Source organism: Ixodes scapularis, unplaced genomic scaffold, assembly GCF_016920785.2.
Source record: "Ixodes scapularis isolate PalLabHiFi unplaced genomic scaffold, ASM1692078v2 PGA_scaffold1__304_contigs__length_218370807, whole genome shotgun sequence".
Lineage (NCBI taxonomy): Eukaryota > Metazoa > Arthropoda > Arachnida > Ixodida > Ixodidae > Ixodes > Ixodes scapularis.
Genome location: NW_024609846.1, coordinates 163,481,398 through 163,506,315, shown reverse-complemented (window position 1 = coordinate 163,506,315; position 24,918 = coordinate 163,481,398). Strand labels below are relative to the sequence as shown.

At 42.0% G+C, this 24,918-nt stretch overlaps 1 protein-coding gene across 4 annotated transcripts in view; it reads left to right on the top strand.

The window, feature by feature from the left end:
• The window catches only part of LOC8051728 (urease subunit alpha), a 286,808-nt gene that overhangs the window by 217,249 nt on the left and 44,641 nt on the right, over window positions 1-24,918 (top strand). For 3 of the 4 annotated variants that reach the window (XM_042290983.1, XM_042290986.1, XM_042290984.1), the window contains 3 exons: window positions 4,468-4,712; window positions 11,322-11,436; window positions 14,435-14,623. In XM_042290983.1, the coding sequence (XP_042146917.1) occupies window positions 4,468-4,712; window positions 11,322-11,436; window positions 14,435-14,623 (549 nt within the window). The remainder of the gene's footprint in view (window positions 1-4,467; window positions 4,713-11,321; window positions 11,437-14,434; window positions 14,624-24,918) is intronic. The other variant, XM_042290985.1, reaches the window with a different exon arrangement.

Below are 24,918 nucleotides of genomic sequence, written 5' to 3'. Positions count from 1 at the left end.
CGATGACGCTGAGCCAATTTCTAATTGGAACCATATGCCTACTTTCATTATTTAAAAAGTTGCTTATCGAATTTTAGTTAATTAGCCAACTGATCGTTACGATTAGCCCTCTATAATATGTCCCCCTGGCCGTATAACTCACCTCCGCAAGCAGCATAAGTGTAACTTTCACGGCTTTTTTTTAAAATCTGTTCGAATTAAAAATGAACACCCGGTATATTTAAACCCCGCAACAGAGTGTCTTGATATTCTCACAGTTCATCATGGTCACAGTCAGTCGGGTACTTGCCTTGACAAGTTCTTCTAGTTTTCGCCTTCAGTATTGTTTTTCGTCGTTGGCCCTTATTGTCGCCTTCGTTGTCGTCGTCGTTCACCGTCGTAGGCTGCTGTTGTACGCTATCGTCATAGGCTGTCGCCGTAGATCGTTGTCGAAGGCCGTCGTCGAAGGCCGTCGTCGAAGGTCGTCGTCGTAGGACGGTGTTGTAGGCCGGCGTCGCAGATCATCGTCGTATATCGTCGTCGTAGATCGTCACCGTAAGTCGTCGTCGTGGTTCACCTTTATTCGTCACAGCTCGCTGACGCCTGACGTGGCTTTTGGTAGTTGCTGGTTATCGTCCGTCATTCCTCCCGTCTTTGTTCACTTGTATTTCTAGTCCTCACCGAGGGTTTTCGTCGTCGTCTTCGTCGGTACATTGCGTGGGGACAAACGTTACTCCGCACCTCCACTTGAATGTCACTGATAAGAAAGAAAATGAATATAGAGCTGAAACTAAACGTTTAATGAGTGAAATGTGTGCCCACAAACTAATGAGAAGAGTACTACGCATCTTGCGTCAGCAACGGAAGTGCGATTGTCTCGAAGCAGCGCGTTACAACCGCTTTCATACACGGGGTACGCTCAGAAATGTTTGGAACCAGAACACCCGATGACTGCAGAGAACGTGTTGGAACCTTCCAGGAGAGTACAGATTACTAAAATCAATATCCGAACCCAGCCGGTGATCGATCCCCGTTCCTCCGCGTGGCAGCCGCGTGCGCTGCCAACTCCTTCACGCAACCTTTTTTCCTTCTTTTTCACAGTGACAAGCAGTTTTGGAACACGCTCAAGGTGAAAGTCTAAAACGCTTTAACAACGCGGGGGGCCATCTCGCTGACCATTGTAGGCGATGTGGATGTAAACCTGACCTGACTGGCACAAATTTTTTAAGAAAGGCAAAGGAAAAAACGGAAAGAGAGATTATAGAGGCATTCTACATAAAAAAGAAAGAAAACAATTGCGTCAGCGCTCCGTCTTTGTATTTGCTCCAGAGTGAGATGGTGTTTCTGGAAGGTTGGCTCTGATTGTCGCGATTGAATTCGATGTGGTTTGGGCAGTGTGTATATATAGGCGACAATGGTGTTAATAAAAACCAGTTGAGAGTGAAGCGCCTGTCCTGTCGTCCGTGTTTCTTTATTGTCCTCGTTTGTTCGCGCTTTTTTAACCTTTTATTCAGCTTTACTTTATATGGCTGGCGGTAAAAATGTTAAAACTCGTATACTGTGAGCAGCTCTTCGAGGAATGGCAACCACACACGACAAGGTTGCTGGGCCTCACACACTTGTTCGAATTATTTGAGACAACAAATATGCTACAGATACTACTGGTACGCTGGACGTACATCAACATCAGCGTGACACACGGCCACGCGGCACCGCCATAAGCTGTGTAGGCCCAACTGAATGATTGTATCGTAGGCTACAGTGTCCTGCCCTTCAACCGGTAAAAGCGAATGCCATAGGGAAATAGAAGAAGGTACTTTTTAAAGGCTCTTCGGAGGAGTTCCTAAAAGAAGCCTGCTTCCCAAGAGTGTAGGGACACATGTTCAATTGTCTCCTGCTTTTTGCACAGTAAGCAGTTGTCAGACCACATAATGGGCAATCCATTTTCAGCTAGCCAAGCTTAAACCGGCAATGTGTGACTGTAAAACTTAAAGAAACCTGTTGAGTGCAGGACGGGACCACCATTTTTTATACGTCTTAAGATATCCTGCCCTTGTCCTTCACTGTACAGAGTTCGGTACGAAGGGGTGAGGAAAAAAAAATAATAAGGTAATTTGTCAATCGTTTACGGGAATCACCTGAAAGGTATTCGAGCGAGAACCGTGCTGCTAAAACATATCAGCACATACAACTTTCTTCAAATATATACGTGAACGTAAACACTGACGTGTTCGGTCGTCAACACAATGAACAAGGGCGACGTACTTCGCAGCCTCTTTTGAACAACAGTAGGTAGTGTCTGTTTGGAGCAGATCAGAAACGCGTGTCCGGTCGATATTTTTTTTATTTTATTTTGTTTATATGTCTATACGGTATTCCGCATTGTCTTTAGGGAACGGAATAACAGTTCAGCGAAATATTGTATTTCTCAAGAAAAAACAAAAACAAAAAACAACAAGAAAACTGCATCGGAGCGTTAGCCCTATTTTGGCGTTTTGTTTGTTTTGGTAAGTTTCATGGCCTGTAATAGACAAAGTACAAATGGTAGAAAACTGATATATTTTAAAGAGAGTGTAGTTTGTAGTGCTAATATCCACAAGTTTTGCAAATCTGGAAACTATGAATCTCCCGTAAAAATCGTACACACCTGGCTGCTTTGACATTTTTATTTTATATTTATGATTTATTATCGCAGTGTTTTTAAAATATAGTATGGACATTTCTTTTAATATATTATCTACATAAGTGCCCATTGTCTGCATATTTTGTTTTTAAATAAACCTATTAACAGCGCTTCAAACATGTTCCAAGGTGAAACGTTCCGCAACTTCCTGTGCAAACAAAAAACAATCCCTTTTTATTAAATATACACTAATGGTTTTCTTCCCGTTAAATAATGTTTTATTAAACTGTCTTCGTCAAACAAATAGCGCTTCTAAACGCGCACATTTCACTCCTCTGACATTTCTACTTTATATTTGTTATTTAATGTCTTGTAGGCTGTTTAAGGTATAGCATTGGACGATTTTTCCATATATCATTCACACGCGGTTTCATCGCCAGTATATAATTCGTTGATCTAGTTTATAAATGAAATTATTGACAGTGCCTCAAAGAAACTCAAGGAAAAAATACAACAAATTCAATGCGCAATTGGAAAAAGAGTAATATGTTTAAACATTTTGTTATGGTAATCTACACCACATCCCCGTGTTTTCCCATTAAAACATGTTGGAGTATCTTGTCTCCGTAAAAAATACTGCGGCTAAAAATGTACCTTCCAGATCAACATTTTTGTCGCAGTCCATGGCCTCAGTAGGCCTTTTCAAAAGTCCGCACCATCACCTGTACGTCATTGCTTGATTGCGCACTCTGAGCAGGTATTGAACTCGATGACTGTGTCAGCTTTCGGCGACGACTCGGATTACATCACGCGCTTCGTGTCGAATCAATGACGACCACCACAGTTGCTTGATTTGCTTAAGAAAAGGGTATATTTCTCCCACGTTTTATATAAAAAAAAGTTATCCTAACTTTTTTTTTTTTGCGCCCGAATGTTAATTAAAAAAAAAAATTCGGCACTTTAATCAAGTTCATTAAGTGCACTCTAAGACTCCCGGCACAATAGTTGGAAGCATCAATATGCATCCGTCTTTTGACGAGCTCGGCTTTGTGCTTGTTCAATAGGTCGCTGCTTCGTTCACGCATATACTCCAAACACTAGTCCCTAAGAAGAAACAAACACATCTCCGTTTGCGCTCTCGAGGAAGGAACGGAAGATATCTTAATGAAACCTAGAATTTACAGTTTACTCTTTCTGAGAAATATACGTCCTTGAAAATTAGAGTTTACTATCATTTGTACTCTGCCTAGTGCATGCCGTCCAGCTTGTCAAAAATCGAAAAACGCCAAAAGGGGTTGTAGCTCCGATGCAGTCCTTGAGTGTTTGTCTCAAAAAATAAATGTTGTCTCAAATCTTTTTTGTGCGATTTTTTTTTCTTGAACACACTTGGCAGTTACATAGAAATCAAGCAAGGAAAAATGTGGACCGAACACGCATTCATGATATTATCTAAACGGACCTCGTAGGAACATGTCTGTTTGGTATCTTAGGAAAAAGAAATCTGTTGTCAAGCTCTCTCACAAACAAATAAGAAGACCTAGCCCGCCGACTCTGCAAGTCGGCGTGTCCAATAGAGGTGCATTTGCTATCTCAAATGTTGCAACACCTGCAGTTTATAGTCATACCCATCTCCAGGGCTGCCTGAAAGATGGCGCCAGTGTACTAATTTGTTATTTGTGTTCTGCCGCCGTAAGCTTTTGCAAACGAGCACAGTGCACTCGATACCTTGTGTATGCATTTGTGCGGGTCAGCCTTAACTCTGCAATAAAGCGAAAGCAAAAGTGAGTGGCATTCACTAGCTGTGGATAGCTCCGGTCCACTGCGAGTGTATTTGTATCGCGCCCCTATCGCTCATTCTTGCGCAGGCGCTGATCCACACGGACACGCTGAACGAGTCCGGTTGCCTGGAGCAGACGCTGGAGGCTTTCGCCGGCCGCTGCATTCACGCGTACCACGCCGAGGGCGCCGGCGGGGGTCATGCGCCCGACATCATCGCCGTCTGCGGAGAGCCCAACGTCATTCCCTCGTCCACCAACCCCACTCGGCCCTACACAAAGAACACAGTGGACGAGGCCTTGGACATGCTTATCATCTGTCATCATCTGGACAGGTATGTCTGACCGCCTACTTGGGTATGGCGTGCCCACAGAATCCTGCTTTTTTTGCGCTCTACGTTAGATAATATTGTATTATTTCTGGTTAATTACATGTTACCAGTATTAATTAGTGATATCAACTGAAATAGGAATCGTCGGTAGCTCATCTAACGGTGTTAATGAATAAAAAAATCAATATCAACAAGCATTTTTTTAGAAGCAGTCCTCCATTACATTTTTGATATACTGATCAAAATATATCCTCTCATATATTTATTTGGTCTAGTACTGAATTTCTATGCTTACAGTGTTTCGATTACCCCAGGCGCTCTCCAAAAATAAACCATAATTATAAAAAAATAGGGTGCTAACTCGCTTTCGGCCTTATTGTGAGCACTGCAAAGGGTTCGTCAATTTATTCGAAGGCAAATATATGAGCTTCATGGAAATCATAATTTGAACCTCCAAATGTCTACATTGTAAAATCAGTTTGTGCCAACTACAAATGAGCAGACCTAATAAACCAACATTTTTTTGCCATTTCCCATTGTAGGACTAAGTGCATGATTATTATATGCAAAACGTTCCCTCTGTTTTCCACAGGATACGCTCAGAGGTAACTGAATCTACCATAGTTCCTTTTTAGGATATAGAGAACGTAAAGAATAGAGAAACATTAATCGCTTTTATCTACTGGAGCGTAACTTTTAAATGCCATTTCTTGTTCTCGAGTGACGTCTGTAGGCACACTTGTTTTTGACAAGCTTAAAATATCTTTTTTTTAATTGATCATATTTTTTGTTAATTTTGCTCACCTTTTGAACGGAGTAAAGGTCAGAGTCGTGTTGAACAGCCGTTTATTTCAGAACCACCAATGGCGGCTTCTGTCACATCAATCCCAGTTGTTCCAGTTTATCAGGATTTTGTACCCCCGCCTCATTCCTGATGATTGTCCTTTTATCCTTTAAAAGCTTTTTAACTTTTACATATTTGAAGTGGTGCACGAACCGTCAACCTCGTATTTATAGATACCTCAAGTTCTGTTGGGCTCTGCTTGACATATCATGCACCCATCTTGCTATGTTGAGCTTCAGTTTCTACTAAGCAACTGGGATTTAGCTTGCTTTCTCTTGTTAGATTCAAATTGCACTGTCTGTTGCGGCGAATTTACTTCCTCTCAATCTGTCTGCAACGATATGGGCTGTCTACACTATCGCAGTTCTACTAGGGCGTGGGTTGTATTACCTGTGTGGATTCATCTGAAAAAAAAAAGAAGCACAATCCCTGGGGTAACTTTGCTTGCTGAGGCGTTTGGTGTCTTATAAGAAAAAGGTCACCCAAAACCCCAGCCTCGTTGGCCATTTTCTTTGCAAGCTGTTCAACTCTGAGCAGTCTTTCTCCAGACAGTTAGAGGTAACACCTGGTTCATTCCATGTCAAACGTCCCAGACGTAGCGCTCCACTACTTTTAATTTCTAAAAAAAATCATTGCCTTTTGCCGCATTGTCCGTAACCATGCCCTAAATATATTTGACGAAAAAATTGTTTTGATGGCGTGAGCGCAGTTTTAAGTTTTAAAAATTGCGTGAATCTAGGTATAACTCGATAATTTATGAAAAATCAGTTTTATAAAACACCCAACAATATTTGTTTTCTTAAATCTGCATGGCTTTCGACTTGCGATGTGTTTGGGCTTTTGCAGTTTTGTTCAATTTAAATATTTTTTTTAAATACATTTTTTTCAGAAGTTTAGCATTTTTGGTAGTTTATTAAACATATCCGATTGCTCCTGGGATTTAATAGAATATTTTACTGGCTGCGCAGCAGGTGTATAATATATAAAAAATGTTTAAACCAATCACTTAAATATCTCTCAGTAAAAAAAATCGTGAAGTTACCAAAAAGTGCGTTTTGACAGATAAACAGCCCTTTATTTCACCCTGAGGGGGTACAAGTAAAAATACAAAATATGGTGGGTTTAGAAGAACAATCGATTGTCTTTTGATTCTAAAAGTTTGATCAATGCAATTTTTGTTTAAAGCGAGAAAACAATTTTTTAAGTTGAACTCTCGCACCACAACCCGGCGTCGCTTCTTAAAGGGGTACTCCACTGGTTTTTTCATTGTCTCCGATTTGCTTGAAATTTTGCTAAACTAACCAAAAAACATCGTGAAAATAGTATCCCAAATATTAGGTCAAAATATTGTTTTTTTGCGAAGTTATTGAATTTACAGTTTTGGTCCTCACCGTATTCTTCAAGCTCGAAGTCTCTACTGGCAACAATGAGAAAGTGACGTCAGTGGAAGGCAGGGGTTCACTCTTTGGGCTGTAGATTTAGTTTTAAACTGATTCGAAGCAGTTTCATGGTGTCAAATGAATGCTTGGGAAGCTCGCTGCAGTACCCGAGCTCTAGCACGGAACAAATGATTGGCATATTCTATTTTTTGGCTGCTTGCTCGACTGGCAAGCCTGCCTGCCACTGACGTCACGGCACTGAAAAGTGCGCGTATATTTGAATGTTGGTTTTTGCGTCATTTTCATTTGCCGATTTCACAATACCTATTATGAATTTCGCGATTCTAAATAGCATACCGGAGAGAGTAAAGGCCGGGAAGTCAGAAAATATAGTTAGTTGAGGTAGCTCAAAAAATCGGTAAAGTACCCCTTTAACGCCTCTTCGCCGCACAGCGCGCCACCGGCGACGATTGCGGACACGATTAGGTCCAAAGAAAGAACGGCGTTTACTGCCCGCTTCCCCTTGTTCGTTTTTTCAGCTACAAGGGAAGAAACGGCGGGCATCGTGTTGATAATTGGAGGTGCCGCCAGTACGTAGCCGTAGCAGGCCCGTTGTGCCCTTTGTATCCGAGGGCGGCTCCTCACACTCCGAAACGCGATGCCTAATCGACGGGCGGCAGCAGCTGACGTGGACTTCTCAATGTGTCAGGCGACGTGGACTTCTCCATAAATATATTTTACGTCTCCATGAGAAGTAAGATATATTTATGGAAGGGTGAAATATGTTTGCCTATAAACCACGTGGTATTTGGATTGCTAAGTAATAAGCACCATGAATATTGGTTTGGAGCAATTAAAATATAAGGAATATGTAATATTTTAATATTTTTGATAGTTTTCTTACAAACTATCTCGCTGCTGCAGGTGACTGTAAAATTCTTATTGACAGCCCTGTAGGTATACTGCACGAAAGAAAAAAAAAAGGGTTTCAGGCTGTACAACTAATTATCATGCAGAAAAACAACTAAATTTGTGCAAGATTGCGTTTTGCCTTTGCAAGAGCCGTCAATTCTGCCTTGAGGTGGCCCAAAGAAAATACGAAACGTGGTGATTTTTACGGAAGAGTTTATTGCCTTTTGTTCTTGAAAGTTTAAATAAAATAAGTTTGTTCTAAAGAGGAAAAAAAAAAACATCTTGAAGTTGAGCTCTCGCGCCGCAACCTGGCGTCGTTTCTTGCGCCTCTTCTCTGCACAGCACGCCACCGTCGAGCCTGGCAAAGCGCGCGACGGTGTCACGGTTTGCACACGCAGGTAGACAGCAGGACTTCGAGTTGTCGGGAATATCTTGGTGGGAAGAAGCTTTTTTCCACTCTTGTTGCTTTATGGATTTTCCTGTTTTGACTGTTTTGCGCGGCGGTGTCCTCCTGTAGTCTTCCAGTGTTTTTACATCAGCAGGTGCTCAGCGCTGCCGGGTCAGAGCATCCACCAGTAAGCTTGCTCTTTCTTACATAAAAATTGCAATCACTCTATTGTCAACGTCAGGACATTATTTAAAACAGCAACACAAAAGCTCCGTGAACGGGCAATCTCAAACGATGAGGCGATGTGGTGTTAACGAATGCACCGTTGGAGGCTCAGGCCTCGTTTGTGTTTAAATCGGCTTTGAAACGGCAAATTATTGCGTCGCTGAATAGTTCCGCTTTTAATCGCAGTGTGCATGACGGCTAGATTTCGCGGCGATATTGTCGCGTTTGCCTTTTAGGAGAAGTCCAGGGCAGCTGATGCCGCCCGTCGATTAGGCATCGCGTTTCGGAGTGTGAGGAGCCGCCCTCGGATACAAAGGGCACAACGGGCCTGCTACGGCTACGTACTGGCGGCACCTCCGATTATCAACACGATGCCCACCGTATCTTCCCTTGCATCTGAAAAGACGGACAAGGGGAAGCGGCACTAAACTCCACTCTTTCTTTGGACCTAATCGTGTCAGCTATCGTCGCCGGTGGCGTGCTGTGCGGCGAAGAGGCGTTAAGAACCGACGCCGAGTTGCGGTGCGAGAGTTGAACTTCAAAAATTGTTCTCTCGCTTTAAATAAAACTTTCAGAATCAAAAGACAATCGATTGTTCTTCTAAGCCCACCATATTTTGCATTTTTACTTGGATCACCTCAGGGTGAAATAAACGGCAGTTTATCCGTTAAAACACACTTTTTGGTAACTTCAGGATTTTTTACTGCGAGATATTTAATTGATTGCTTTAAACATTTTTTTATATATTATATACCTGCTGGGCAGCCAGTAGAAAGTTCGATCAAATCCCCGGAGCAATCGGATATTTTTAATAAACTACCAAAAATGCTAAACTTTAAAAAAAATTGTATTTTTAAGAATATTTAAATTGAACAAAACTGCAAAAGCCCAACCATACCGCAAGTCGAAAGCCATGCAGATTTAAGAAAATGATGTTGGGTGTTTCATAAAAAATCTAATTCTCAAAAATTATAGAGTGAACCTAGTTTCACGCTATTTTTAAAAATTAAAACTGCGCTCACACCATCAAATCTTTTTTTTCGTCAAAAATGTTTAGGGCATGGCTACGAAGAATGCGGCAAAAGGCCATGCATTTTTTTTATTAGGAATCTAGGGTGGTCGAGCGCATCGCCTAGAACGTTTGACATGGAATGACCCACCTGTGTCATTTTGACCTCTGCTCAGTTTTTTTAAGTGCATTTGTTATTATAAATTTTTAAAATAAAGAGGGAAATATTGCCAAGACCTTTACCCTGTTTTCTCACCTATTATACCTAAAACTAAAGTTTGAAGCGTCTTTTCTAAGTTATGTCTGGTGTCCCACAGCTAGGGCTCTCTGTCCTTGGCCCAGTCATCTTCCTTCCATTCACAAATAATATAACTAACAACATTCTTGCAAATATTTGTATATTCGCCGATGAATGTATAATATACCTGAAGATGAACTCATCTGATGATCATATAGTTCTGAATAACCCAGTTCAATTAATAAATGACTGGTTCTCTGAGTGTCAAATGAATCTGAACGTTAACATATCTTTATTCATTAAAAAAAAATTAACTTCCGGACGGCCTACCTTAACTAACATTTTTACAGGTTATGAGATTAAATATTCACCTCAGACGTACGTTGGAATTGTCATGTTGCCTATGTACGAAAACAATCCTTCAAAAGACTCCGGTACTTGAAAAGGTCACTGTTAGTGGCCACGACAGCAACAAATATTCTGGCTTAGCCTAGTTTGGCACATACTAGAACTCGCTAATATTGTTTGGTTCCCTCACACAAAAGCCAGCATATCTCAACTGGAAAAGATACAACGTCGGGCAATTCGATATATGTACAATAAATACAGCCGTGCGGACTCTCAAACCGAACTTCTTAAACAAAACGAAGGGTTTTAGCCTTCGCTAACAGAGCTCAACAGCTTAGGCTGAAATTCTTTTACTTTTTTTCTTCAAAATGCCTTTAAAATTAATAAATAGATGTATGACTAGTTTTTTTAATACTAGGGTAACACGGCATAAACGCAGCACAGCCTCGTCAGAATATTCCTTAAAGAATGACTGCTTTCGGTACTCTTTTTTTCTTAGCCAGCAGAAAATGGAACAAACTTGATCATTCCATCACTAACCGCGCAACAATAACCCAAATCCTAGCACATCTAAATGCTTTGTCACACAGGGATAAGTGATTAAAGGATACCTATATTTAACTTTTTTACTGTATAACCATGGACGGCCTGCAATGTTTCTTAATTGTATGCTTATGATAGATATGAATTCTGGTTTGTAATTTTAAGGCACTCTTCAATAGCATTCATGTGTACGTTGTGAACTTGAAATCCCAAAGATGATGCACGCATTCGTGCATTTTCTGTCATTTCCTGCTAAAGTCGCTCTTGGGACTGCCAGTATTTTCAAGTAAATAAATAAATACATGTCTGTGAAATGTCTTCAATAGCCAAACTGATATTGCAACATCTTTTCATCACTGTTTAATATTGGAAACATCATTAGAAGATGAATTATTATAAAGCGAATTATTACATTATAATTATTATATCGAACATTATATCGGCAGCGGTATTTTAGTAGGTGTATATAAATATTCACTAAATTCAGATCAATATGCCAAGATAGTTTTTTTTTAAATTAAAATATGTTTTTTTTTGTTTAAGTGCTGCGTAATTATATCTAAGATACTTTTAGAACATATTCGCATTTTGTTCATTACAGCTTGAATCTTGTCAGATCTGCATTTGGCTGATTGATTGAGGGCTTTCGATACCTGTTAAGACAATTGGCAATAAGTATTAGTCAACAAAGCTGTAAAATAAATGATCTGTTTCTTCTTTTACTAGGAATATCAAGGAGGATCTATCTTTCGCGGAGTCGCGAATTCGAGCCGAGACTATCGCTGCCGAGGACGTTCTTCATGATATTGGCGCCATCAGCATCTACTCATCCGATGCCCTGGTTAGCGCTTTTTTTCTGCTTAGATTTTTTTTATTTTAACGCTGACATGCAGTTTATGAAATGGGGAAACATTTCTGACTAAGGCCAGAGCGGTTGATTAGACATTGAATTGCTTATACGTCTACATTTCCTTGGATATAATTCGATATGCGTTTCAGGCGCCTTATCGGGTGAACACATATGCAATGGATCAAAACTCTCCGCATTCGACCTTTGGTAGATCACACGGGAACATTGATTGCGCTATATTAAGGTGCTTAACACACAAACGCATCCTTTGCAAGATGCCATTCTCCAAATGCCTAATCTTTTGATGTGGCCACCCGATTGATGGCTGCCTATCAGCGTACGGCGGTCGAGATCAACTGCATGGAGCGCGAAACGTTCTATATCGAAGTTGTATATGACTCGTTGGTCGGGTTTTTTTGTGTCCGTCGAGAGAACAGTAGTCAACATAAAACCCGCGCTCGAGCCTTACCACCGATCGTGCGCGCCTTGTCTTATCTTATCGTTTTGACACTTGTTCCAATGAGAAAACCACAAAACAAGTGTCAAAACCACGGGATAGATGATAAGTACGTAGCGCTCTCTGCATGCGTTTCTCGGTAAAAAGTGCGGTCGCATAAGCTGCCGCCTCAAGTGCGGAGTACAAAGTGGGGAGTGACATCACTAACTCCGCTAACATTGCGAAGCACGCAGCGCCCCTGCATGTGTTTCTCGGTAAATATTGCGGTTGCGTAAGCTGCCATGGCCACGGCAGCATACGAGGTCCGTCATATATAAAGAAAAAGTTTTGGTACAGTGTATGTACTTTTCTTTCGCCAGTCGTTTGGGATAGACCCTTTTGCTGTTTACAAATATGAACTGCCGCTTGCGCCGTACGCGACTTGCCGTCACAGCGTATTTGCAAGCCTGTCGAGCTTGCTTATAATACCAGTGCTAGAAAGCATAAATGCTACACGGACAACGCAATTGGAGATTTAATGAGGGCCTTCGGCTGTACAGTATTACATCTTGGAGGAAGCAAGTTGGTTTACAAGTATACTCGGAAAGGTTTAGCAGATCTTGCAGTCCGTTGTTCTTTTGGCGTTCACCTGGAGAATTGGTGATTGAACGTTCAAGCACCGGTGTTAAGGTAGCGTCGTTGCAATGTCAACTCGTCGTTCATTTTTTTTATAAACCGGAAGTCCTTAAGGACTTCAAAGACTGGAGCACCGCCTGGTGGCGTTTGCCATGTAAGGGTCTATGATCTATAGGAAATCGTTGCAGGTGATGTCACTGCTTCGCTGTTCAACCACCTTCTCCGCGTAAACGGGAACCTTGATTTTATTTTTTTCGAGTTGGTGATGGACGTGGGCCGAGCGACGTTCGGGACTCAATTCGCCGCCCAACCATCCGGCGGTGTTGCAAGATGGTCCTACCCAAAAACCGCCAAACGGCTGGGAGTTATAGTCCAAATATAGCCAAAACTGAGAAAAAACATAGCCAAAATGGCCAAGATTAAAAACAATTATTTTTACGCCCTTTATTGACAATTTTTCACACAAAACACGTTACATGATCTTATTAGACCTCAGATGCACCATATTTTGTGTACATTATGTCACTTGTGAATATTTGAAAAAACGCTTCGGAGGGATGAATATTTATTTTAGATTATATACGTTCAAGCCTAAAAATGGTATTCCTTGAAAGTCATAGTAACCGGACAAGTTTCTCAAGCAAATCTTTTTGTTAGACAAATATACATAGCTGTTCCTCATTTGTTTCCTCGAACTCTTCTACCCCGTATTCGTTTTAAGGGAAGACGGCTAACTACGACGAATGACGTTTCTTAATACAAAAGCAAATATGTCAGTATATCATTTCTTATTTATAATGTACTAATTAGGACAATCTTGAATATAAAATAAAGCTTCAGAAATTGAATATTTAAAACTCAGTATTTTGTGATAAAAATAATAGGATTAAGGAATCACCAGCCGGTAGTGGTTTTTGCGAATTCGATTTTATCTTTACATCTCTGATACTCAAGTTTGCTACGATGAAATAAAAAAAAATATCTACGCCGTGAGGCATTGTAGGACATGGGGTCCTGTTAACATCGGGTGCAGCGAGAATCGTGCTATTTGAATGCCGTTTGGCGCGCTAGTATATTTACTATTACATAAGTAATTGTTGGCCTCTCTTTATCGAATCACAGTTCTTTTAGCTTTGAAATGTTTCGTTAGAAGTAGGTAACTACAAGTGCCTAGTTTTTTTTCTGTTTTTCTTTTAAGCAGGAAGTCGAAATTTCTTTCCCTGTAATCCAGTACACCAGTAAGAGTAAAACATGAGGCCCTACAGAACGGCGAATTTTTATGCCTTAATCATATTATGCAATATATTTTAGAAGAGGAGAAACGCCCATATACGCCTAAATGCTGATACACATTTAACGAATTAAAAATATATATTTTAGTCTGCGTCAGAAACATCTAGTACGTGGTGTCACTTATGTGTTTCCTTTCTAATATCTCGGCCGCTGTTCAACACCAACATATTTGCATAGTTTTATAGCGGTGTGTGAGCAGCACGTTTTGTGAAAATATCTCGTATGCGGTTTAATGTACCATAAGATACATTCTTAGAAATTTCGCATACAATGGCTTCAGATGCTACATCGGGAACAGTTTAGAAGTACAAATAGGAATTAGTTTTATTTCTAACATATAATGTGCGCATTTTTTCAAGAAAATTTTACACTTGCCATTATGGGATCGCTTATGGTATATTCCACCAAATAAGACCATACCGCCGTTGTATTTCAGTTAGAGTACCCGACTCTTCATAATCATAATCAGCAACATTTTGCGCTCTAATATAGTTTTTTTGTGCGCGAAGCCATTTAACAATTTCGATACCATAAAAATGTATTTTACATATTATATCGTGCAAATTAAACGCGTTCACTTGTCAGCATATGTTTGACCTCATCTTAAATGACCCACTTTCCCAGGCCATGGGCAGGATCGGCGAAGTGGTGAGCAGGACGTGGCAGACGGCGGACAAGATGCGACTCTTCAGGGGAAAGCTCGATGAGGACTCTCCCAAAAATGACAACTTCCGGGTGAAGCGGTACATCGCGAAGTACACCATCAACCCTGCCCTGGCCCATGGCATCGCCTCTTACGTCGGTTCTGTAGAGGTACTAATCAAATTGTTAATAATTCATATTTCAATAGATTTGGAAAAATGTGAGACAGTACTTCAGAAAAACGGTGCACTTGATACGTAAGGCTGGTACTAGACTTGTGTTTGTTAATTGAAAATGTAATGGACTACAATTATAGATTACCGAGTCTCAAACGTACTGGATTCCCGTTACAAATTACTTTCGCTGCTGAGTAACTGATTACTTTACTCGTTACGTTACAAATTACCTTGGTGTTAGTTTTTCCGTACGCTTTTCCAGAAAGCAATAGAAACAATTTTGATATTTTTAAAGAATGCTTCGTAACACTACTCCTCATTTCTCATACGCCCGTATTATGGTAGTAGTTGTAAAAATACAATATTGTATTTAAGAGAAAGAGTGCAGGTGCACTCCGTTCACCTGTAAGCTGACAAGGCACCGAAAGCTGCTACCACACCTGCCATCCCGCTAGCTTGCTGCTTTGGTAAATGATCCCTGGAATTGAGCAGACAAAGCTAGCGTTGCGCATGCTCAGTAGCAGCGTCTACGAGCTCCGCTACATGATTCGGAGCAAAAGAAGCGATCTACGAAAGCTCCCTTTTGACTCGGGTGCTTCGCCTCGTATTCGCAAGAAAAGAAACACTTGGTGCTAACATTACAGTGCATAGCCAATGCAGAATGTAGGTGTCCCAGCTTACCTCGATGTGTTTCCGTAGATTGGAGTTTGTTGTTCTTGCTGATGATAATGTGTTTTCGGCAGCCAAAGTATGGACTTAAAGTCTAGGTTTCCGTTCTCCTTAATGCCATGAATTTTGATAATAGAATTAGGAGATTGCCATAGAGACGACATATACTCCATGACCGAAAACGCGACCAGTCAGAGAAAAAGTGGCGGTCACGGGTTATCGATCGTTTATCAATTCTCACTTTCATAGCAATAGTTGTGGAGTCGAGGGGACGGGAGGGCATAGAGAGCGGAAGACGCTGTGGCCATCGGTCTCAAAACAATAGAGGATCACGGCTTTTTTACGCGTCCTCTCTCTCTGTCAGCACTCCTTAAATGGCCTAACCCTCCCTCCCCCCCCCCTCCGCTTTATGTTGACTGCTACTAAAGTAAGGAGTGGACTCGACCACCATGCCGAGACAAGTAAACGAAAATAAGTATCGTCCGTACCCTCGAAGACGATGCTCTTAGCCTCGCGCCGGGCGCTTTTCAGCCGTGTCTCAAGAGCGAGCTATAATAAAGTAGCGAAAATCAAAAACAAAGGGAATTCGACCCCTTAGCGCGAGGCTACATTCGTCGCCTGTCCTTTTAATAGGGGCTACATCGCCCCTTGCGCGAGTCATGAACCCGCGAATCGAGGGGGTAGGACCCGCGCTTGGTGTCTATGAAGGTGGCGGGAGACGTTGAGCGAGTGCGAAAGGGTGAAACGGTTTCGAAGACAAAAAAATAAATAAACGCAGAGCTTTCTCCTGCCCGCGAGAAGAAGAAAAACACGATGGAAGGCGACGGAGAGTCTACTAGGCATTGTCGTACTTGATCTTTGTCTTTCGTATATTTGTACACCCCCCGGCGATTTGAAGGTGAACGCCGGACCGTCGACCGGTGCGTGCTATCAGCGCCATGACGCGGCTGCTTGGGTGACTTGCTTTATTATCGCGCGCTTCGCCGAGATTAAGCGCTTGGATCGAGCGCTGTTCTCAGCTCTGCTGCTACTCCCCGCAGAAAGCGCGAAGATTGGGGAGGTAGGTTTTCAGGCGCTATTGGTAGACAATGTGATTTAGTAGTTTTTTGTTGTGATATATGCTAAACCGGAAGGCTGCGGAACAAATAAAAAAGTAACTTATACTTTCCGCTTCTTAAAAATAACACAATATTATTTGATCTGTGGAATGTTTTATCAACCGCGTCGCGTTGCAACGATGTTATACCAGCCACGGCCACAAAAAGATATGCCGAAATCGAAACCCACTTCTACGCTTTCTGCAGGGAGTAGCAGCAGATATGAAAGCAGCACTCGGTTCAAAGACTTAATGTCGGCGAAGAGCGCGGTAAGAAATCGTCATGGCGCTGATAGCACGGACCAGTCGACGGTCCGCCGTTCACTTTCATATCGCCGGCGAGTGTACATGCCTTGCCCGTTTTTCTAGTGGTTCTAGTGATCGGTCATACAGAAAATTGTGTTTTCTTTTCGGCTATTCCCCTCTTCCTGATGTTTTCTATTTTGTTGAACTTGCACTCCTTATGCTCGTGAATGTTCTGCTCGAATTGCTCCAGTTACTGTATTATGCTCATATTTTTAAGAAGTAACGAGTAATAAAAGTAATCCGTTACCGTTATTTTATAACAAAATTACATTACAAATTACTTCCGAAAAAAAAGTAACGTGACAATTATAAAATTACTTTAAGAAGTAACAGGTTACAAGTAATCCGTTACTTGTAACAGACTATTTTTCAAGTACGGCTGCTACCTATTAACGTTATACACATTATCCTGTTTGAATGATAATATTATCTGTTTACAGCGAATTTATTGCTTTGATGAAGAATAGATTGCAGAACATAAATACCAAATCAGAAGTACTGGTGTCACCTTAGAAACGTGAGTAGGTTTGACTATACAAGGAGTGGTTACGATTAGTGGTTAGAGCAGTCCTCGTGAGCCGTGTTGCAAACAGAGTAAGTAGGAATTATCCCTGCCCCGTGTTAAGCCAAATACTCAACAAACTATCTAATATATAAGATGCTAAATACATTTTTAAAATAAAATTAGAGTAACGTTTAGGATACTTTTACAACGAACAATCTTAAGGAAAGCAGACATACTTTGAAAAAAAAATTGAATTACATTCGAAGATATATACTCGGCAAGAAGGTTGCAAGCTGGTCATATAAAAATAAAAAAGAAGTCAAAAGGGTGTGCTCTACCTGTGATTACTTCGCTCAAAATAATATTCTGCTTTTATCTTTATGGCTTTCAAGAAGCGACTTAGCTGCTGCAATCGGAGTTTACTTTGAAATAATTCGGGATATGCCGCATAATGGGTACCGAAAGACCTTAAGATCAAAGGGGACACAGGTATCGTGGAAATGGCAACTGGCGTGCTTTAGTTTGGTGGCAGGCTCGGCTGATGACGCGATCTGCAATAAGTTCGTAATATTCATCGACGCGATTTGGCGGACATGACACATAGTCCGGCATCGCATATCCCTAGCAGCCAGAATAGAAGTTGATGAGGCAGCCAGAATGGATGATGAGCACGCGAATGAATGACAAACGTGCACGCACAGGAGAAACATCACCCAGAGTACAGCAGCCCCTGTCGCTGTTCAGCAACCAAGAGCAAGGAGTTTGTTTTCCCAGTCAAGGGTGGGGCGGAGTTGCTGAGCCTTCAAACTGTCAAAAAATATTGGGAAGGTTAAGAAGAAAGCACAAGTAATACGAGAGTGTGTCCACGAAACCACTTTCCCTCCCTGGAAAACTTAGTAGAAAACTGGGTTGGAGGATTCCGAGAATGAAACAACGTGCACATTCGGAAGGAGGTAAAAGAGACGCTTTTGAACGAGCTTGGGAGCCGAAGGTATGCCACAAGTGGCACACAAGGGGCTTTGGCGAAGGCCAATCTAGGTCACTGCACGTGCCAAGTCAAACACATTCTTCCTCGCCTTTTTGGGAACGACCACTTTGAAACTTCTCGGAAAGCAACCATGTCACACTGAAAGTTCTGTGCCAAGTCTGCAGTACGGTGCAAATTGATGCCTTGTCAGTTTATGCTGTTCTCCACTTGAAATAGCTGTGAGCACTTAGGGCAAAAGAGGATCGTGTCGGGTCATTTCAGCGAGTTTAAGTGGCGACAGTTCGAAACTTGACGGTGACGCCAACCTGAGTACGTCCACTGGTGGACAGGGCTCGTTGACAAAACGCATTAGCGTTTTGATGGAGTTGTCCAGGTCTGTAGTCTAAATTGTAGTCGTATGTAACAAGTTTGAGGTGTCATGCTGGGTGACAGGATTTGGGGAACCTGCTTCATTTCTCCCAAGATGCCAAGCAGAAATTGGTGGTCTGTTAAAACTCTCATGTGTCTGCCTGCAATGTAGAGGTGAAAATGACTGACTCCCTAAATTACCGCCAAGCCCTCCTTGTCGATCTAGTAGTAATTTGTTTCCGCGGCTGCTTGTGTTCCCGATCCGAAAGGTATAGGGCCTCTCTGCCGAGTTCATCTTTTCGGGCAAGTACGGCACCAACACAGTATAGTGACACATCGACTGACCAGAGAAGAGGCTTAGTCTTATCCTAAGGGGCAAGTACAGTAGAGGAGCGAATCAAGCCCTTAGTTGCATTAAAATCAGTCTGGTGCTTCCTTTCTAACTTCCAGGGCATATTTTTCTTCAAGAGTTTGTACTGCTCGGCGGCGATGTAGCTCTGTTTTCCAAAAAGCGGTACGATATCTGCGTACGGCCAAGCCTGCTCACGTCACAGGCGGCTCGGGTCATCCAATCTCTGGTCCGATGCCTCGGCGGCGGGACGGCGGTATAGCGTTACCACCCAAGTGGCGCCGTAGGATTTCCACAAAGCGGCGGCAGGTTGCTCGTATTATACACAACAATCTTCATATACATTTCAAGTTCATACTGGCCATAAATAGCCTTTTTATCCAAACGAAAGAGATATTGGAAGCACACACGTGGTACAGCAGAATCGACAGCGAAAAATTGAAGCATACATTAATAATCAAAAGATGTTACGCATCAAGCACCTTCTTTGTCGCCGGAAGGGGGGGGGGGGGGGGGGCGGAGGGAGGGGGGGGAGGGGGGAAAAGGAGGAGTTTAGCTATTACGTTCATATTATTGATTTTTTGCAAGGGCCAACTGCAATTAGATCTACGACAACCAAGAAGGTGCTACATACGGTGTTTTCCTTCCAGTAGAAAGGAAAACATTACAAAAATTATATTGTGATGTGTTCTATCAAACCCTTGAAGTATATCGATACCAAATGTACGTTTTACCATTGATAACTACTCAATAAAATAATTGTATAAAATGTATTCAGGTGGAACAATTTAATCCATATGAAGTTATGGACACACCAGACCGGACACAAACAGGTTTCTCTGTATTCATGCATGACTTATATCCAAACTGGTAACCTCGTATGCATAGAGGAGGAGCTGTACCCAAACGGAGGAGGGCCTGTATGTGTACAGTGGCCTAGGGACCTTTCTCACAAGGGTGATGCCATCCTAAAAATTGTCACTTCCAGTATGGGCGAAAATATTGTTTTGCCGTCACCACGTCAATAGAATAATTTAGGATACAAGCGTAACCGTCAACATTTCTCGTTTTGCCCCCCTCTATTTTGTTTTTACTATTGACAGGTCGAAATGTTTTAATATTTTTTCGCCGCTCATACCATACATGCCTAACAGGTGGCTTGGGACAAGTGTAAACGAAACAGTCTATACGCCAACGTGTTCCTGTTTGCTGACTTCCAAATAAATTATTCCAATGTATCGGTTCTTTGGCAAAGATTCAAGCTTATGTGCGCCTTTTGCTTAGATAACTTCATTCCTAATGAACACACGTCTCCAAAACGAACCAATCCGTGGATTGATAGAAATATCATTCATCTCAGACGTAGACTAAAAAGAATGATAAAAAGAAAATGTAATCCCGAAAGGGTACGTAAGTTACAGACTGAGTTAACCAGCACAGTTGCACAGGCTAGAGAATGCTACTTTGTAAATGATATGTCGGTTTTTTTGAAAGGTGATCCTGAAAATTTTGGAGATACCTGGCCAAAGAGAATAATTCAGTTGAAAAAGAAAAAATGAATAATGACAGTCTTGTTTCAGATAAAAGAGGAATTGCTCATTATTTCAACTTTTATTTTCAGTCAGTTTTCCGAGAAAAAGACGAATATGAATGTCGGGGTTCTTCGTCACCCATGAATGCTGATTTTATTTCTTATCAAGGTGTTTTGTCAATGTTAACTCTTAAAACAAAGTGCGGCGTAGACCCCGATAAGATTCCAAATATTTTTCTTCGACGGTATGCAGAGTCACGCACGTTTTCTAACAATAATATTTCAAACCTCGTTCATCACCAGTATGATTTCGAATGACTGGTTCTTAGCACGTGTCGTCCCTCTATTCAAAAAAGAAGGCCCATTATCGCTAACAAACTACCGTCCCGTTTCTCTCACGTGTACATGTTGCAAACTCATGGAGCATATGATTTCAAACTTTATTTCTTCCTTTTTGGAGGAAAACAACCTTTTGTCTCCCTTCCAACATGGTTTCAGACAGGGGTTTTCGATCATAACTCAGCTTTTAACCACGGTCCACGGCTTCTCCACTAGTCTTGATAAATCTGGTCAGGTAGACGTAATATTCTTGGATTTCAGTAAAACCTTTGACAGGGTCCCTCATGGAAAATTAGTATTTAAATAAGAAAATGTTGGTCTTCTGATTTTTGTTGTTAAATGAATTAAATCATGCCTACAAGGGCGTAAACAGCTTGTTGATATCGGTGGGGAATTTTCAAATGAGTTGCGCGTAACTTCGGGTGTACCCCAGGGCAGCGTTCCGGGGCCCTTGTTATTTCGAATATACATTAATGATATTGTTTCAGTCATCGATGAAAGTGTAAGTATTAGACATTTTCGGATGATTGTGTTCTGTTAAAATAGATAACATGGTCATCCGACCAGTATGTATTAAACTCTTCACTTTCAAAAATTGCAGATGGGTGTGCCGAATGGCAAATAAAATTAAATCTGGAAAAAACTGTTTTATTACGGGTTACCAACTAAAAAAATTCCACTTCATTTTATTTACGATGTCTGCAGCTCCCCTGTGCGCGAATTTTCGGAGTATAAATATCTCGGACTAACGATTTGTAAGACTCTATGATGGGACACACACATCGATAACACCTGCTCATCCGCATTCCGTTAACTTGGTTTTTTTAGGCGCAACCTAATCAAAACACCATCTCGTGTCAGACTTTTCGATTATAACACTTTCGTGCGATTGAAACTTGAATACGTTAGCCTTGTCTGGGATCCATTCACAAAAGAGAACATTTCGAAACTAGAAATGGTTCGAAGGAGCGCGGTTAGATTCATCAATAGAAAATTTAAAAGGTTAGACTCTCCATCACACCTTCTAAAAGCGAATGGCATAGCTACACTTGAGCTGCGTAGGAAGCTCTCTCGGCGAATTTTTTTTATTTCGTATGGTACGAAACAATGCATGGTTTGGCGCACATAATCACCAAATCCCGGTAACGACACGGCCTACGAGGCACCACAATCAATATTCATTAACACCAATCTTTGCACGCACTAATCGTTTTAAATTTTCGTTCTTTTTCCGGAGCATCTCGGATCGGAAATTTCTGCCCTCTAGCGTTTTTGAGGCTGCCGACTTTTGTGATGCCATTGATAGTTATTTTTGCTTAGATGTGCTTACTTTTTCTGTATAAATATCTTGCGTGTCAGTAATGTGCACCTCACTCTCTTACATTGCTTTTATTGGTATATGCCTCGAATATGTATATCGGTCGGTTTTATTTTTGGTTTCGAAAGTGCTTATTCGTATTTTACTTGTTATTTCCACTCCAGCTTGGGCCAGTCTTTGGCCTGCAGTGTGTTCTAAATAAAAAGAAAAATAAAAAAAAAAAGATTTGACTCACGCTGATTACTAAGCCTGACGACACCGCAAAAAACCGCGAACTTAAAAAAAAAAGCCAGATTATCTCGAATTATTTTGGAAATGATTTCACCGCTAACATATATGTTATTACCAGTCGTCATGAAACGCAGAAAGGCAGTTTCCGCGTTTTTTCCGCTGGGTGATTGACTGGCATAGGTGCATTCAAGGCCAGGATTCTCGGACATTTGCTTTAGTTCTCCGGGGTGCCCCTAGATGGCGCGATGAGCAGAGTAAGTGGCGGAGAGTGGAAACGGCGCGCCGCTCCCCAGCTGCTCCGCTCTCCCTTTCGGGTGCCGTGGTCAACTCGGTGGCTCGTTACAACAGTGGCGTATCGTTACGCTGGTCGTCTGCTTGAGCACATTGCTACATCCATTTTACCCTCTTCGAGAGGAAGAGGCTCTGAAGCAATAAAACGCACACGTTTTTTCGCTTGTGTTTTTATTTATAATTTTTTAATGAAGGCTCTTCCTGCTTGCTAAAGATGTGTGTCTCGTCAATGTGTATTGAACCTAAAATATTAAATAGGTAAGAAATATTACTAAAACGGGATAATAATTTTCTTTGCTCCTAAAGTGAGAGCTCTCCGGCATAGAGGAAAGGCACAAAGTGTGAGATCTTCCGCGGTTCCATGCCCTTTCCCCTTTCCTCTTTCTTATTGGAACTATGTAGGCGCTGTTTTGTAACGTAAAATTTAAGGCTGTTGTAATTGCAGCAGAGTGCACAACTGACTGCGATTACGGCGTCTCTGGAGATACAGTGTATGTTTGTTTTCACGTTGGTCAACAGTCACCACATCCCAGTGACGTACCTGGAGAAGAGATTTCTGAGCCCCTTTCCTTCCGTTTGACTACACCCCCCCCCCCCCCCCCCCCCCCAAGAAAAAATGCCTGGCTACGCTACTGCCAAACACTGCATAATATTTTAGTCGCGGTTTCCACTACAGTGTGTTTTCACCCACAGTCGAAACTCTATTTTTTGGCTCAGCATCTGCATGCTTGAAAATAATTTTTCGACTTTTATATGCGATTTTTTCCCCCACAAAGAAAATTTTCATGACCCGGCAACCCTGCAACCCATCACGAAATATAAGCAGTAATATCGCATTCACAGTGGCGGTTGAGGCGCTTTTGCGAAGCGGTTGCGAATACCGTTCGAAAAGCGGCGTCGTTCACATACACCGAGCCGCTTTTGGCGGTTACTCGGTAGATCCATTTCTTCGAGAGTTTACCAGACTTCCATCGGGCAACCTTGTTTTAGAATCCAAAATCCAGTTTAGTTTTCGATCCAAATCCGAAATATTTTCTCGGAAAGCCCCGCACACGCCGCACACGGCAGAGCTCGCATAGCAGCATTCTTTTTGCGCGCATCCGGACCTCGAAGATACCCGAACAACTATTTTTTTTTTTTTTTCGATGTGGACTCTTCTTTTGTGAATAGGCTGACCTCAATCTCTAAATTAAAAAGCCAGCTTTGTCCTCCCGCTTCCCCGCGTCGCCCGCTTGCCATCTTCGGAGTGGTGTGCGTCTGTGTGCTTCGTGGCGAGTCATTAGTCAGAACCTTCTAATTATTTAGCGAGTTGGTTGTAGTTTGGAGCGGATATGTCTTCGTCGGTCTGATGCTGTTGCACCCGTGTGTTTGTGTTTGTGCTTCATGGCGTGTGGATTGTGTTTTGAGGCGGATATATCCTCGTCGGAGTGAGGTATCATGGGTTGGATATGGTGTTTGTTTGACATAAAGCTCAAATAAAACGTTTACGGATTACCTTCTCATCATCTGGTACATACTTTTTTTATTTCTTAAGTTGACCGACTGATTGAGACGTGAGTGAGACGCTAGAGTAGTAGACCCCACCAACGTAACCAAATTGGGTGCTACGTGATTATGCATTTGACATCCGCTTCACCCTTCGTATTGACAGCTTTCCGAGTTTTGCGCGAGCAACGAGGCGGTCATAGAAACCTGTCACTTCGGGCGATCGGAGCCGTATCTTCAGTTTGCGGGGAAATTCAAAACGCGGCGACAAGTGTTTTCTCTTTCTCTTTTTTTTTTTTTTTTTTTTTGTGGGGGGGGGGGGGGGGGGGGGGGGGATTGAAGTTTTGGGCTATCTGATCCGAGCAAAGCCCTTTTGAAGGACCGACCGTGTATTATTTTTACTTATTATCGCTGCGAACTCGTTACCTGCGTGAAAATTACATCGCATCGTTGATTTTGTTGCTTCATTGGAAGCTTCCCAAAAGGCGGAAGTCATGTTGCCTCAAAGGCGAACACGCCAGTCGAACGTCACATGAGCGCCGAGCTGCGATTGGCTAGTCATCTCGCTGCTGGCAAAGGCGGCTGAGAAAGTCGGTCCCGAAGCGGTTGGCCAAAAGCGGCTCAACCGCGCCGCTCCAGCCGCCTTTGCGGTCGAAAACGGGCCCGTCCGCTTTGCGGTTGGTGAACCGCTGCCAGTGTAAATGCGCCATAAGCGATCGATTTCTGCTGATTCAGACTTGATTCAAATTTAATTTAAAAAAAGCTCAAGACGGTGCATAACAATGTCTTGGGGTTATGGTGACTCTGGAGATCGGGATACAGGAACTTTTATTT